This window comes from Erpetoichthys calabaricus, chromosome 18 (assembly GCF_900747795.2).
Source record: "Erpetoichthys calabaricus chromosome 18, fErpCal1.3, whole genome shotgun sequence".
Lineage (NCBI taxonomy): Eukaryota > Metazoa > Chordata > Cladistia > Polypteriformes > Polypteridae > Erpetoichthys > Erpetoichthys calabaricus.
In genome coordinates, this window is record NC_041411.2 from 16239194 (window position 1) to 16256393 (window position 17200).

The following is a 17200-nucleotide window of genomic DNA, read 5'->3' on the forward strand; positions in this document are numbered from 1 at the left end:
GCTCTGCTGCTGACTACTTTCACAATGTGCTGCGTTACAAATAAATGTTGCAAAACATTTAAATTGGCATTTTTTGGAACATTATCAAAACATAATTATGACCATCAAAATATGTATTTTAAATCACAAAAATATAAAAAAAAAAATCTAGCTTTGAAAATGATTAACCCCATAATATTTCCTATCATTAAAAAAAAGCACTGCCTCCGTTTCTGTTTTGAACCATCCACTGTGAATCCACCGGTGTGCGCTTAATCCTTCAGACGGACACTTCTCATCTTTAAAGTTAATGACACCTGCATGTGTGACTTCGTATGCCAGTGTGAAGACAGGAGAGAGAAATTATTTCAAAGGCACTAAGAATCTTAAGGAACCATTCAATCAGTTGTCAGAAAATTAAAGATATATAAATTTGCCCAGGATTTTCATAGCGCATGATGTCCCTCAAAACTCAACAGTCAGTCAAAGAGGACAACTGAACAGAGAAGGAATCAAGGGCTAAAAATCAAAGTCATGGCTGCACCATCTGGGTTTTATTGTTAAATTGCATAGAGATAGGCATGTTTTAAAGAAAGCATACATTAATTGTTTTGAGTTTGCAAGAAAAAGGATATAGGAGTTTCTATAAAGAAGATGTAAATAATTATGTTTTCTGATAACACAAAAATTATGTGGTGAAATTAGAAGAAAAAAAAACACAACTCATAACATAACTTAACATAACATCACCACACTGAAGCAAGGTGGTGTCAACATGATGGTGTGAGATTGCTCTTCAGTCGTAGGAGCTGCTGTAGCAAAACCTTAAACTGGGAAAGTAAGCCCACAGAAAACCTGGCGGGAATAAAATACTTGTATACTGTGACTCCCCAAATGACTTGCAAGTAATTATGAAATGAATATTGTCAAATATTAAACCTACAAAACATAATAAACTATAACAAAACACAAATGAACTAACCTATAGCTGCTGCAAAGAGCTGCTACCAAATATCAAATAAGGAAGGACTAGAAATGCAGCACTGACAGGAGATGAATTTCTCAGCTTTGTATTTTTGTTTAAACTTATAACATTTGATAATTGCCCATTAAAGTTTGATGTGTTAAACGTTCAAAAAAAAATAAAATTCAACTTATTGACTCTTATTATAGCAAACTGTGTTGGCATTGGTGGGCTGGGATGAAGCTTTCTTCACCGACCATATAAACTTATTTAAAACATTTTTTAAAATATAACATTTCAATGAAAGTCCAGAATAATAAAGATAAATTCTATGTATAGTCAGAATGCATTTGCAAAAAGTTTAGGCAATGGAAGCAGGTTAGTGTGAAATTTATCTAAGCACTAGAAGTGAGGGGTGTGATTAGCTTCAGAGCACAAAGGCAATGGAAACCATCAGTACAATGAACTTTCATTTATTCCCGTCTCATACCCCAATTACTAATTAAATCAGAAAACACAAACTGTCTCTTGGGTTAAGCTGTTATGATCCAATGTAAAGTGTTAAGCCCAAATAACGCTCAGAACAGTATTCTGTTGGCATCTGGTGAATAAAACAACATCATCATGCTATATGGTAACTGATCAATATTCATTAATGAGGCAGACCCTTCAAAAATGTTGAGGAAGCAAAAAAAACAGTTTTACAACAAACTTAAACTGATCCATTACTTGAATCAAGTGATAATGATGACAATGTAAATTGGTCAGCATAATGACTGTGATCAAGTGGAAGGACCACAAAGACGTTAGCCCCCTAAACACTGTTCATAATGCAGCAACTGTCAGTGTCCATTTTGGGAAACATGAAAGTCATTGAGCTTTTGCGCTGTGGTAATGTACAATAATTACACAAGGGGCACATTGATTGTGCAGTTCAGGCACTAACATTGTACCCTCTTATGTTCACGTAACACAGCAAATATCATAAACATGCAAAGAAACACACTTCTACTGTCCCGATTGTGACGTTGGGATGTGTGTTGGTTAGTCTTAAAACATGCCACACGAAGGACGTGTACAAAACCTGCTTCTGTACAGCAATGGACACTTGACATACCTTTCCTATTGTATTTATATTGGCATTTTGGTAATTAAAATGCTACACATTCACTTTTGTTCTTGAATAAAACTACATTTTTGGCTTGCTTTTCTGGGGATAAACGTAATGGTAAAGAGGTTGTTGGTTCCGTGCCTTCATACATGCAGTTTTAAATCTCTGCATCCAGGGGCTAGAACCCCTCTTAGCAAAAACATGGCCAAGAAATAAAATCTATTTTGTTAAACAATGTAAATTAAAGGATAAGTTTGGTACTTATCATGTCAAAAAGTTAGTCTTTCTTAATCATGGCATACATTCATTTTCCACAAGAAATTGTATTCTGAAAGTAACTTTTTTTTTGAATTTTACAAAATACCTAGCATGCTCTTACACTTGAAAATGGAGGTGAACGGTACAGGGCTCCAACATGAAAATGAGCCAAACAAACAATATACCATGACTGTGGAGAAATTAAAAACTTCAACTTGAAACACAGGTATACCAAACTTCTCCAGTATGAGTATTTATCATAACTTTAAATCAACCTATTGCAAATATTGTTTAATATATAAATAAGCATTAGCATCTTCAAATTAAGATTAAAAAGTGTATATCTAGAGGTCTTCAGTTGTTTGTTTATGTTGCCATAAAGGCAGCTGTTACTCTACAGCCTCTAATTTTCATGCTCTTTTATCTAAAAAAATAAATAAATTATATATATATATATATACATACACACATACACACACACACACACACACACACACACACACACACGGTGGCACAGTGAAAGTGCTGCTGCCTCGCAGTAAGGAGACCTGGGTTCACTTCCCGGGTCCTCCCTGCGTGGAGTTTGCATGTTCTCCCCATGTCTGCGTGGGTTTCCTCCCACAGTCCAAAGACATGCAGGTTAGGTGGATTGGCGATCCTAAATTGTCCTTAGTGTGTGCTTGGTGTGTGGGTGTGTTGTGTGAGTCCTGCGGTGCGTTGGCACCCTGCCTGGGATTGGTTCCTGCCTTGTGCCCTGTGTTGGCTGGGATTGGCTCCAGCAGACCCCCGTGACCTTGTGTTCAGATTCAGTGGGTTGGAAAATTCATTGATTATATTATTATATATACAGTGCATCCGGAAAGTATTCACAGCGCATCACTTTTTCCACATTTTGTTATCTTACAGCCTTATTCCAAAATGGAATAAATTCATTTTTTTCCTCAGAATTCTATACACAACACCCCATAATGACAACGTGAAAAAAGTTTACTTGAGGTTTTTGCAAATTTATTAAAAATAAAAAAATTGAGAAAGCACATGTACATAAGTATTCACAGCCTTTGCCATGAAGCTCGAAATTGAGCTCAGGTGCATCCCGTTTCCCCTGATCATCCTTGAGATGTTTCTGCAGCTTCATTGGAGTCCACCTGTGGTAAATTCAGTTGATTGGACATGATTTGGAAAGGCACATACCTGTCTATATAAGGTCCCACAGTTGACAGTTCATGTCAGAGCACAAACCAAGCATGAAGTCAAAGGAATTCTCTGTAGACCTGCAAGACAGGATTATCTCAAGGCACAAATCTGGGGAAGGTTACAGAAAAATTTCTGCTGCTTTGAAGGTCCCAATGAGCACAGTGGCCTCCACTCTTCCTAGAGCTGGCCGGCCATCTAAACTGAGCGATTGGGGGAGAAGGGCCTTAGTCAGGGAGGTGACCAAGAACCCGATGGTCACTCTGTCAGAGCTCCAGAGGTCCTCTGTGGAGAGAGGAGAACCTTCCAGAAGGACAACCATCTCTGCAGCAATCCACCAATCAGGCCTATATGGTAGAGTGGCCAGACAGAAGCCACTCCTTAGTAAAAGGCACATGAAGGACTCTCAGACCATGAGAAAGAAAATTCTCTGGTCTGATGAGACAAAGATTGAACTCTTTGGTGTGAATGCCAGGCGTCACGTTTGGAGGAAACCAGGCACTGCTCATCACCAGGCCAATACCATCCCTACAGTGAAGCATGGTGGTGGCAGCATCATGCTGTGGGGATGTTTTTCAGCGGCAGGGACTGGGAGACTAGTCAGGATAAAGGGAAAGATGACTGCAGCAATGTACAGAGACATCCTGGATGAAAACCTGCTCCAGAGCGCTCTTGACCTCAGACTGGGGTGATGGTTCATCTTTCAGCAGGACAACGACCCTAAGCACACAGCCAAGATATCAAAGGAGTGTCTTCAGGACAACTCTGTGAATGTCCTTGAGTGGCCCAGCCAGAGCCCAGACTTGAATCCGATTGAACATCTTTGGAGAGATCTTAAAATGGCTGTGCACCGACGCTTCCCATCCAACCTGATGGAGCTTGAGAGGTGCTGCAAAGAGGAATGGGCGAAACTGGCCAAGGATAGGTGTGCCAAGCTTGTGGCATCATAGTCAAAAAGACTTGAGGCTGGAATTGCTGCCAAAGGTGCATCGACAAAGTATTGAGCAAAGGCTGTGAATAGTTATGGACATGTGATTTTCTCAGTTTTTTTATTTTTAATAAATTTGCAAAAACCTCAAGTAAACTTTTTTCACGTTGTCATTATGGGGTGTTGTGTGTAGAATTCTGAGGAAAAAAATATTTAAGCCATTTTCGAATAAGGCTGTAACATAACAAAATGTGGAAAAAGTGATGCGCTGTGAATACTTTCTGGATGCACTGTATATTATATATTTATTTATTTATTTATTTATATATTTATTTATTTATATTACACACACACTCATACAGCATATGCATTCCAAATATTTCTCAGAGTTTGCTTACTTCTAACAACTTACTAAAATTATTATTTTTAACCATATTTTTTTATACCCATACCAATTTCTTGTTAATTTGGGATCCTACACTGCTATGATTACATTCCTAATTTGGAGAGCTTGGTTTGGTTATTCCTCACATTCCATCTGGGATACTGTGCTGGCAGAGGCCCAAATGAAGACCTTTATCTTAACAGCCAGTCGCCACCCACAACCAGCAATATAAAAGTGTAATGTATTACAAATAAATAAAAATAAGACATGCGGATTTATTCATGGGATTGACTGAAGGCTGCACTGGGATTCTGGGCTGAAACCAGCAGCACATGCCAAGCTGTCATGAGATCACAGACATGCACAAGACCCCAAGGGTGTGCAGTAAAATAAAATTAACAAATAAGCTGATCATAATGAATCCATTTGTTCTAAATTTGAGAATTACACCACTCTGCATTAACTACACAGTAATCAAAACTTTAAGAAGCACAACGAGCATGTGCCGCAATATTTTCACACATCATTTACAATGGCATACATTATCTGTGTTCAATAGTAAAACATTAACAAATATAAAGATGTTTAGCAGTTTCAACATTTGTTGCAGAAAACAAATCCCAAATGGAAAACGTTTTTCAAGCTTTACTGAAATGGCAGGCTGTGAAAATCTCTATTGAAACATGAAGGTAAGGATGGGACCTGGTCTTTGCCACAATACACTGAAAATTAAAAATGTACAGACCACAGGGAGTAAGGACACATAGCTCATCCTTACAGCCTTCCATCTAACTGTTTTTGTGCCTACTTATTCCAATTCAGGATGGTTTTGGCAGCATCACAGGCAAGGTGGTACCAGCCCTGGATGGGTTGTCAATCACAGGACACTCACACATACCTAACCATATGGGATTTACTCTGAATGTTACATTTGCCAGCTACAGTAGCCATTTTTTATTGTAAGCTTTATCCTTCTGCCAGACAATCCACTGAGAATGTTTGCTTTTTCATTTGAAATTTCTACTGTACCTAGCAAGGTACTGACAAATTTATTCAAACATGTTTTTGTAAAATGCATCAAGCTAAATATGATATATTCAATGTACAGCTAACCAACTATACAATAATGTAATATCAAATGACAAACATATAACTTTTTTTCCCCTGAAGCCAAAAACCAGCCTTCTCTTGCTCCGATTTCAAAATGAAGTTAAATCAATGCTGATACTCACAGCACCCTGATAACAAAAGCAGGTAGAAAATGAAAACAGTGATGGAGGTATGCATGAGCTGGTGAACACAGCCGCAAGGCAAGAGTGATGGAACATGCTATGGGGGCAAGATGGTAAGGGGTGATGGGACTATGGCTCTGGCAAGATCAATGTCCTCTAGAAAAGGAAGGACAGATCAAGCGAGAAGGTACTTAACCCTTCGGGTGTTTTCATCCCGTGACCAGGATAACAAGGAAGGGAAGGATGGGAGAGATGAAGAGGCGCTCACATAAGCACTCCTCCCAATCTGGAAAGAGGTTAAAAAAAAAAAATCAATATTATGAACAAAACAAATACAAAATTAATTCAAAACATACTATAAATGGATGAATAAATGGCAAGACTGATAATTTAAAAAATCACCAAACAGATCCAATGATATTAAGAACATTACAAATGTAATTTTGTACCCTCACCCCAGCCCACCAGCTTCTTGATGATCACACACAGAGGAGCCACGTTACAAAACTGTGCACTCCACCTCTGCAGCCCAAGTCCCTGCTGGAGATCTGATGACCAAGTGTTAATTGTCTAGCTCTTGTATCCTTAACTGTTTTAGGTCTTGTGTGTTATTTTTGGGAAGCAGGAGTTGTGCAATACAAACTCAGACAATAGAATATGACATAGCTCTGCAAATGGAGTACCAAAGTACTGTGCAGCAACTGAAAGTAGACCTACATTAGCACTAGCCTAGCACTCATTCTACAGATATTTGTGTGTGTGTGCAATCTAACTCTAAGAAATGGTGATGGCAAACACAGACATTTATTTATAAATAAATAATGCCTAGAATAAGATTACCATCACTGAAGTAAATAAACATAAGAACTAATTTTGGATTTTTATTTTTCTTCTAGTTGTGTCACATGAATTTGTGCTGACAATGCAAATAAAACCAACTGCACATTACATGCAATCTACTGGATCACCTCTGGTCTTATTTGTCAATAAAATAATATAAAATGCACTGGGGCAGTTTGATGCACCAATGAAATATATTTCAAAGGACTATGTGTTCTTTTATTTTTGCTTAATTGTACAACCTTCCTGGTTCAGTTCCTACCACCTATTCACTGGGGGAATCAGTTTACCTGTCACTGCTTCAGCTACAAAAAAAATAAAATGTGCAAATAAAATGGCTCTAGCGTGCCACTGGACATCAGTTTGGATGAACTTTTAAAGCCATCAAACAGTTTATCTTAAAGTCAAAAACTGGACACCCAACATTTCATTGATTTTCCATTGGCGTTACCAAAACACAAATATAAGCAAGCATTCAAACGCAATTTCAATTCATGGTCTTCAATAATTGGACACTTTTATTAAGTAAAGAAAATAAAGGAATTCTAAAGTAAGGGAAAAAAAAAAAGTTATTTACAGTTTCAGCAGGTTTTTGTCCTAAATTAGGGGGGCAATTTCCCCATCTTAATAAAACAGTAAAATCAGCAAACATCTGGTTAAAGCTGAATTATGTATGAAATAAACTTGTTCACATTTAATTTCGTTTTTGTCTACAATTGACTATACATTTGGGAATAAAAAACCCCAACCCATTCAACAAAAAAAAAAAGTTAATCATATCCTGCTTTAAGAAAGTGAATTAACAATTTTACATTTGAGTGACAACTTTAAAAATTTTACCCATTTACTATCATTGCTTTAATTAATATACTTTTTGCATTAAAATTATCTTTGATCTATGCAAATACAAGTACAATCCACCATAAATGAGTACCTGAAACATTTACTGTATGTGATTATAATATTATTTGCTGTACATCAATAAAGTACATTACAGTGCACTGCTCTCTAAATTCAAAAACCTTTTCTGGAGATTTGCTAACGGGCAAGTCAGGTGGAATACAAAACTGACATATTTTAACAGTTCTGTACAATATGCAACATTTGCTATACCCGACCATTAAAGAAAGACACATTTTAAAATTCACAAATTCTTTTTTTTCAGAAAAATGAAACAAAGCCCTTAAAAAAAATAAAAAATAGAATGTTTTGAACAGGCTTTCGAATGTTCCTGGATACTCTTGTTCATTTCTACATCAAGAAACTATGATTAAATATTTGAGTTAACACTAACTGAACTAAATTTGAGTATGAAAATCATAAGGTCATGTTGTCTTTTTTACACTACAATCATTTAATGGCATCTTAATGTGTGATCTTAACAGCTTGGCAAAACATTTCCTTATACATCTCTGGCCTTGCTACTTTTAAGAACCAAGGAAAGAGAACAGAGCAAATCTATTGTGTTATTAAATTAATTACAAAGCAGAGAGGGGAAAATGCACACACAACCTAACCTAATAGGAAATAGAGGCGCACAAAAGAGAACAGCAGAAGCAATTTGGAATTTTACTTACATGTGGTGAGAACGGCTGGAGTCTGGTTATACCTTCTTCTGGGTAGGTGGCCTCTCCCTTGGGGAGATAGGGCTTCTGACCCGAGCCTGTCTCATACATAGACATGGAGCGGCTACCTCGCGCGGACGGCCGCCGTTTCAAGGCAGATGGACTGGAAGATTCTGGGCACTCTGAAGCGCTTGGGACCTGATAGATACTGCCTGTAACCTGCCGCCTTAGCATCGTGTTCTCACTTTGAAGCGTTTGAAGCTGGAAGAGACGGTCAGCAACACGCTAAAAAGTGCATTACTTTGTTAATGGCCAGTCCCCTGGCACCCTCCCATTTCAGTCATATCAGTTATACATGGATTCTCTCGAATACCTAAGAGCATTGTCATAATGTCTATAATCATACTCTTAGTGGAGTAGAGTCTGACCTCTTAATTACTCATAAACCTTGCAAGACTGGCTGAATGGTCATTCTAGTGCTTAATCCCTTAATGTTATAAGCAGCATCAGAAAAACAGGAAATCTTTCTTTAGAGGTTGATGACACCATAATTAGAAGAGAGTGCGCATTAATTTATAAAATTAAAAAAATGTCAGGTTTTTTTTTTTAATATATAAATAATCTTAGCTATGACAGTACCCAAAAGGGAAGCACAGTAGAGCTAGATTAGCTCCTGCCTTCTTACGAAATGGCACTACTTTAAACATGATTGTAAAATACATTCCAGATACTTTATTGGTCATATACTGTCTTTTCTGAAGACATCATTCTATTTATTCAAAGTAGAAGAAACCCATGACGACAAGAAAATGCATCTTTATGGAAACGATGTAAAATGTATGTATACTACAGCAAATTCAAAATGATCCTCCCCACTCCCGTCTCCTTAGATAGGCCAAGGCCTGAATTCTCCAACATCAAGTTTCTGATGTGTTGTACAAATACTTGACAAGTCATTGAGCCTGTGTACAGTATGTACGTTTATGTGTGTGGGTGCATATATTACACACATACACATACACATATACAGACACATAAAAAACACAACCCCATGCTTTTAGAAGAGTGCACAAGAAAGCAGGAACACAAGGATGCTATCATGAAAGACTTTTTGTTTGTATCTGGGGCCACAAGTAAGGCTGACACATCCATAAGCATACCATGGTGGTTGTTTTTTTGTTCTCATATTTCATTTGTAAAGTCTTTTGATTATGAGGCTTAAGACAATAAAAAGCCCTTTATAAGAATTAACTAAATACAACTGAACTAAATAAGGAAGACAAAAGGCAAAAAAAAACTTCAGTATTACCCTCATCATGCACTTTGTCTATTGCTCCTGTTGAGTTATTAAATGCCAATTGGATTGGCCAAGGGAACAGAAATTGGTTGACAAAAAGAGGGTGACAGCATTGCTACAAGGCCCCAGAAAATGGCTGCAATGGAATTATTAAAGCATGGTAGACAATACATATGAGGACAGCCAAGCACAACTGGCAGACAAACATTACACAGGTTCTACTGGTGTTCATATGCATCACTGCAACTCTCATTCATCAAGAAGATAAATGGAAAAACAATAACTGGCCAGTTTACTTTATATGCTGATCAGCTGTAAGTTCACACAGTGCCAGGTCAAAGACATATGCATATGTACAGAGACAAAAACATGTGTTGATCTCAGTAACCCTAACCCTAACCTTAACCATGTCTGTGTCTGAATGGCAGAGAACAAAAAAAGAACCTTACAAAGAGTTACCATATTGTTGACTTGATTACTCTCAGGTATATGGACAAAAGATAAGCAGTGACGGAGTGAAAAACAAATGATGGGAAGAGTAAGAGCTTAAAAAAAATACATCTTAATAATTCAGTTTATAATACTTTCCTTCAGATTTCAGCATTTATTGGTGTATCAGTTGCGGTAGTTAATTTGCAATGCAACCTTTAAAATATCATAGACAAGCTTTGAAAGGCAGCATCGTTTAAATAATGCTTATGTATTTAACAAGTAAACCAGCTAACATTTTACGCTGCTGCACAAGGCCTTAAGGTAGGGTGGAAAGGGCACCAGAGAATGACTGAAAATGCTTGTCTGGACGGTAGCACAGCTGTCAGGTTGTCTGCAACCTGAGAATTCACAAAGGGAACTCGATCTCCTGAAAAAAAAAAAAAAACTATCAGCATGTCCTGTTTGAGTCAATCAAATACAAACTGCTATTTTGCAGTTGGGGTAAAAATCCAATCTGTATTGATTGTCTAAATGCTTTCTTTTTTTATTTATTGGCACAAAGGACTATGGTTTCCTTGCTTATCTTCCCTTACATCTTAATACTGCTGTGTCCTGTAATTTCAGCTCTCATTCCTGTCTGAAGGCTATTGTAGTGGGAGATCAAGTTACCCACCCCTGCACAAGTTTAAGTCCCCCAAGCAGGAACACATAAGCCAGAAACATATTATTTTTTCATCAGCTCACTGGGATTGATTGTTCAGCCAACCAATTATACGGCTGGAAGTTTGTTTTTTTTTTTTTTAATAATACACCACAACAAGCTGACTCTCACCATAACTATACCCAGAAATGCTTAGTAACTTCTTTCTATTCCAAAGAACTTAAATGTAACATTTTTGTTCAGCTGAAAAAAAAATCCTTCAGAATTTAAATGTATAAAAACATTTACTGAAAAATATGTGAAAATGAGATGCAACAATTGCAAATGTATGGCTGGTTAATGTTAACTCAAAGACAAGTTTACAAGTGCATATGCTTTTATGTTTTCTAACTTAGATATTTAGTTGTCAGGTTGTAAATTTCAGTTTACTTTGGAGTTTATTTAAAAGTAGCACTGCAATGAAAACAGAAGTGGTGGAATGCTGTAAAGGTATGGTAACTGCCCAATTCTTGTCCCCAGTAGAAAGTTACAAAAATAAATAAATAAAATCACCCCACACACTATACATACAGTATCAATATTTGGTGAAAGGAGGACAGACCGACAGGTTATTCAGAGATGCACGAGAAAGCAACCTCTGAAGAGAATGCACAGATGAAAAACACTCATTAAAAATGTGAATAAACAAACAGTAAAATATTATGTTTTATGTATGCATACACTATTAAGCATGCACCATGTAGTACACAAACACTTTCAGTCCTTTATGTTTAGAAGAACACACTTATGTCTAAACATACATGCATTGACATGCATTATGACCAAATCATTAAATGGGGATGGCAATCCAAGGAGCTCTTCAAAATTTGGAGGTCTGTAATGTTAGCTGCCTGTTTTCCTCATAAATCCCACTGCTAAGACTGTGCATTGGACACCCCATGGCTTGTCTCTGAAAGTACCTTTTTTTGCATGAGCCTGAGCTCATCACTCAGGTTACTGTTCACTTTCATAAGCTGCTGAATCTTTGCTTCTGATGCTGTCAATGCATTTTTAACCTCCATGAATTCCTGCACAGAAACTGGACCATCTGAAAAGTCTGAATCCATGCTCTGGAACAGAAAAAGAAGGAGAATAAAATTAATGTTTTGAAACCATACATCCAAGGACAAGTGATGTTCTCAGTGGCATACAGTAGTAAAGACCGAAGGTGGTCAAGATCATTGCAACAAACATCCATCCATCCATTTTCCAACCCGCTGAATCCGAACACAGGGTCACGGGGGTCTGCTGGAGCCAATCCCAGCCAACACAGGGCACAAGGCAAGAAACAATCCTGGGCAGGGTGCCAACCCACCGCAGATTGCAACAAACAGTGGTCACTTAATTAAACAGCATGTCTTTTTACCTTGAGCGCCGAATGAGAAATTAGCACACCCCCGAATAGACTCTCCTCTATATAGACATATATACCTAAAACCTCACTCAATAAAGGACTGATATGACTAAATAAAATGGAACTGTATATTTTGTTTATATTTTAAAAATATAAACAAAAACTTGAACACCACAAGCATACTCTTCATACCTTTGCCCGACTTGCTTTCACTCCTGTTGGCTCGTGATCTGTGTCCTCATCGGAAGCCACACTGTCATAGTCAGGTTGGTCGTTGTCTTGGCTTTCACTTCCATGCCGGCTACCAATATTCTTCAAAACCAGCTCTATGTTTTCTAGCTCACAGGTAGATTAAGAAACATCCACTTAGATGATGATTTAAAAAAAATAAACCAAAAAGCTACTAAAAATCTTAGCCAAACTCCGTTAATTACAATACATTCAAACTAACTTTGGCAAGTAATCAAAAGGATCACTGTCACAACTGTAAGTGGCCCATATGCTGCTGCTGATCCATTTACTGAAAATGTTTCTTTTCCGAGATAACAAGTATTTATAGCAAGTAAGAAGTTTGCATCAAAGGTACAAACAGAAAATTAAGGTAAATGAACTGAGAAATGTTTCACACATACTTTACATGCAGAAAGTGAAGTTTTATTACCATCTAGTCTTTAACTGCTACCTTATGTTGTACATTTGTAATTGCATGTGCTCAATGGTTAGAAGCACACCACTTCATACAGTACTATTCACACTGTGTTTCAATCTGAATGCACTTGCTAAGGACAGGTAGCCTCAAACTGAAGAGATTCACTAAATATGAGGAAACATTTAAATGACTAGTCCTGTTTGTTGCAGGTGATTTTAGGGCTCTTCAAGGCTTATGAGACAGAAAAATGATTATAAACCAAAAACACAAATACTTAAACCTGGCATAAAACAAACATTAGAGTGCTAGTCTGAGACTACAAGATTTTCTGTCACACTTGTAGTTTTGAGAATATTAGCAGTTCAATAGACTACTAAAATTTTCTTTGTAGTAATGTTTCAAGATAGTAGTCTCAAAATTTCCACATACAGGCTGTCGTCTTAGAGCAGGAGATCAGATGGACAGGTGGCACAACAGAAGAGAATGTAACAGGATAGGACAAAACATGTGTATTTTGATATATTTCCATTTGGTGTGGTAAATAGGAAGGTCAGTACTGTTCAAAAATGTTGGGGCATTTGTTGGCTCAACTAGTTTAAAGAAAACTCAATTAACTACTCTGGCTGATGGTCAGAATTTACCTTTTGGACTTGAAACAGTGTTTCCCTGTTGTCGACGTTTGGCATCACTTAAAATGTCAATTACAAGTGTAGCAAACTCATGAGCATTAAATCTTGCAAGTTTCTGTCTCCCCTGAAAAATAAATACAATATACATACATAAACTTACATATAATCAACTAATTGCATCATTGGATGTAATTAATCACACCTAAGATTAAAATATGTAATCATAAAATAAGTACTTAAATCATTAAGTAAATATACACTGAATCACAAAAATAATGTAAAATCAACACAAAGGAATTAAAAAAAATAATGATATAGCTTAACCTTAAGCAATGACCTTAAATCTAAGCTTTTAACAAAATACTACTTGAGCAAGTTCAACTTGAATTTGAATGCCTTCCTAAAAGGTAAGTTGAAAAGAAGGCAATAAGAAAAGAAGGCCAATGTATTAAGCACCTACAAAAATAATAAAAAAAATCTTGTGTTAATTCTCAAATTGGCATCTATACTAATAAAAGGCAAAGCCCTCACTGACTGACTGACTGACTCATCACTAATTCTCCAACTTCCCGTGTAGGTGGAAGGCTGAAATTTGGCAGGCTCATTCCTTACAGCTTACTTACAAAAGTTAGGCAGGTTTCATTTCAAAATTCAAAGCGTAACGGTCATAACTGGAACCTCTTTTTTGTCCATATACTGTAATAGACTGTAGCTCGCTGGCCGTGGGAGGCGGAGTTGCGTATCGCGTCATCACGCCTCCCACGTAATCACGTGAACTGACTGTGAACGCAGTACGTAGAAAACAAGGAAGAGCCCCAAAGAGCGCTGAAAAAAACATTCATTACACAATTGAGAAGGCAGCGAAACAATAAGAAGCGAGCGAGTGACACATACAAGCATATTCATAAGTGCAGCTACTGCGGAAACAAAGCACGGTGTAAACCGTAAGTTTAAATTAAGTTTGGCAAGATTGCTTTTCTCCTGTACAACTATACGTTGCATTCTCAACAGTAAGCTTGCACGACTTGGTCATATTACAACCGGAGTGCTGAACTGACAACGTGGTATACTAAGAGAACTATAACAATCGTAATAAACGAACAATAAAACAGCAGGGAACCCATGGATTAAATAAAAAGGCTGCTTCCTTGGCGAAGCAAGGAAAAAGGATGGCCTTATATGGCGTTCGTTTATAAAACAGCGGAGAAGCTGTGTAAAGACTGCTTCACAAAAAAACAGCAGAGCGCCTTATATGAGCAGGCAGTCAGCTAAAGAAGGGAATCAATAAATAACTATAATCATAATAAATGAACAAAAAATAGCGGAGAATCCGCAGATTACATAAAGGAAATGGGTACCTGAACAGAAAAGTGAGTCTCAAATACCTACGCAATAACTATAACAATCGTAATAAACGAACAATAAAACAATACAGAACCGCTAAGCAAGGAGAAAGGACGGCCTTATATGGCGTTCATTTATAAAATAGCGGACAGGCTGTGTAAAGGCAGCTTCACAAAAAAACAGATCCTTAACAAATTGTTATTGGTTCATTTTCCCTCAATTTAAAAAGGTTTTCTTTTCTTCTTAATTAAAATTTAAAAGCAATACTTCACCACTGCAAAGCACGGGAATTTGGCTATATGCAGTAAGTGTGTACGCCTGATGAGCCCAGAATTAGGGCGAAACACGTGTCGCGTACTCTTTGCATTATTTGACAGTAAACTATTTTCAACCATTCTATGATCTGCTTCTCACAAATAAGGGCACCGTGGCGGATGTCAGCTGACTTACTGGCCAACCACAAGCGTTACCTGGTAGGTAACCACCCATACAATCAGATTGTGATTCAGACTACGAATGCCGTGAATGTAATTACCCCGATCTACATGCTGTCAAATAAACGAACCACATGCCGTGGCGCAATGTTAGGGGCTTCGCCTCTAGCGCTGACGTCTGAGGTTCAATTCCCGTAAGGGAGTGCAGTGAGTGTGTACGCCTGATGAGCCAAGAATTAGGGCGAAACACGTGTCGCGTACTCTTTGCATTATTTGACAGTAAACTATTTTCAACCATTCTATGATCTGCTTCTCACAACTGAAGGCACCGTGGTGAATGTTAGCTGACTTGCTGGCCAACCATAAGCGTTACCTGGTAGGTAACCACCCATACAATCAGATTGTGATTCAGACTACGAATGCCGTGTGAATATATAAGTAGATATGTATATATATATGTGAAGGTATGTATATATTTATATATATATGTGCATATATATGTAGATATGTATATATTTATATGTATATATGTACATGTGTATATATATATATATATATATATATATATATATATATATATATATATATATGTAGATATGTAAATTTGTATATGTATATATATATGTAGATGTGTATATGTATGTATATATATGTAGATATGTATATATATGTATATATGTATATATATGTTTACATAACCTCTTTAACACACTACTTCTCTGCTGCGAAGCGCGGGTATTTTGCTAGTAGTATATAAAGCACATACATGTCAAAGTAAAACTAAATGACTGAAATGACCGATTTAATTGAAAGTACAAGTATTCGTAATTAAGCGTAAATTAAAATTGTGTGATGTGGCAATAATAGTGTAGTGCCCTGTGTCCTGACCTGAGAAAAAACACTGTCCCCTCAGGTGGTCTACAAACACCAATCTCCAAAGTGAATTTTTTGACTGTGTCTCTGGTAGTCAAGACCCTTTACGTTTAATATTTTTGTAGTTGGTAGAATAGTGGCGTGCCTTGGGATTTTTTTTAAGCTATTGGAAAACACTGCTGTACACCTTTGCTTCTGGGACACAAAAGTTCTCCATCGCAGTATTTTCGCTTAAAAACTGACACTGTCCATTACTTGGCTGGTCAGGTTGCATTCTTTGCATAAATTAGTAAAGATACTACAAATTTCAACATGGGTAGGGATAATCATTATACTATTTTATAGTATTTTGTCATTATATTTGGGAAGTCAGCATTGCAAGCCACCTGACAGACTGGCAAGTTAAATACAGAGACACTACAGACTTGTTTTGGTTTTAGTGCCACTCAAAGATAACTTACTTTGCACTTAGATGGTATGACAATGATTTGATTTTGTTACAGAAATGTGAAGACCCCCCCCACCCCCCGAAAAAAAAACCAATTTTGATTTCTCTAGCATTGTACCAGGACTGCCATAACATCAGCCCCAAACTCCACTGCATCTGTGTCAGTATGTATAAATCAAGAAAATGAACACCAGTAGGAGGTGATTGCCCGTTGCCTCCCCTGGATGTGACAATATCTTTTAACGTGTCAAACTGGCCACATTAATCACAAAAATTAACGGGTTAACTTTCCTAGACCTATATAAACACACTGTATATAATGCTATTTACATGCATAACAACATATACCCACAGACAGAGGCACTGTATATAATGCTATTTACATGCATAACAACATATACCCACAGACAGAGGGAAAGAGCATGCCCTAGACTGTGAATTATACAATCATCACTTCAACTATCAGGTATACCTCAGGATTTTATATTCTACCTGATATACTGCTATAAAGGTGAACAGTTAAGGCCTATGGGAAGCTGCTTTCTTTTCAGTTTGAATATAAAAGCATAGCAAAATCTACTCAC

General features: G+C 37.2%; 1 protein-coding gene across 7 annotated transcripts in view; it reads right to left on the minus strand.

Annotated features, from left to right (window-relative positions):
- The window catches only part of git2a (G protein-coupled receptor kinase interacting ArfGAP 2a), a 63892-nt gene that overhangs the window by 17076 nt on the left and 29616 nt on the right, over window positions 1-17200 (minus strand). For 2 of the 7 annotated variants that reach the window (XM_051921386.1, XM_028825074.2), the window contains exons 12-16: window positions 13530-13641; window positions 12432-12574; window positions 11806-11955; window positions 8469-8717; window positions 6248-6337 (exon numbers count right to left, since the gene is read on the minus strand). In XM_051921386.1, the coding sequence (XP_051777346.1) occupies window positions 6248-6337; window positions 8469-8717; window positions 11806-11955; window positions 12432-12574; window positions 13530-13641 (744 nt within the window). Of the gene's footprint in view, window positions 1-6247; window positions 6338-8468; window positions 8718-9070; window positions 10613-11805; window positions 11956-12431; window positions 12575-13529; window positions 13642-17200 lie in introns of those variants that run through there. The other 5 variants (XM_028825081.2, XM_028825076.2, XM_051921387.1 and 2 more) reach the window with 4 other exon arrangements.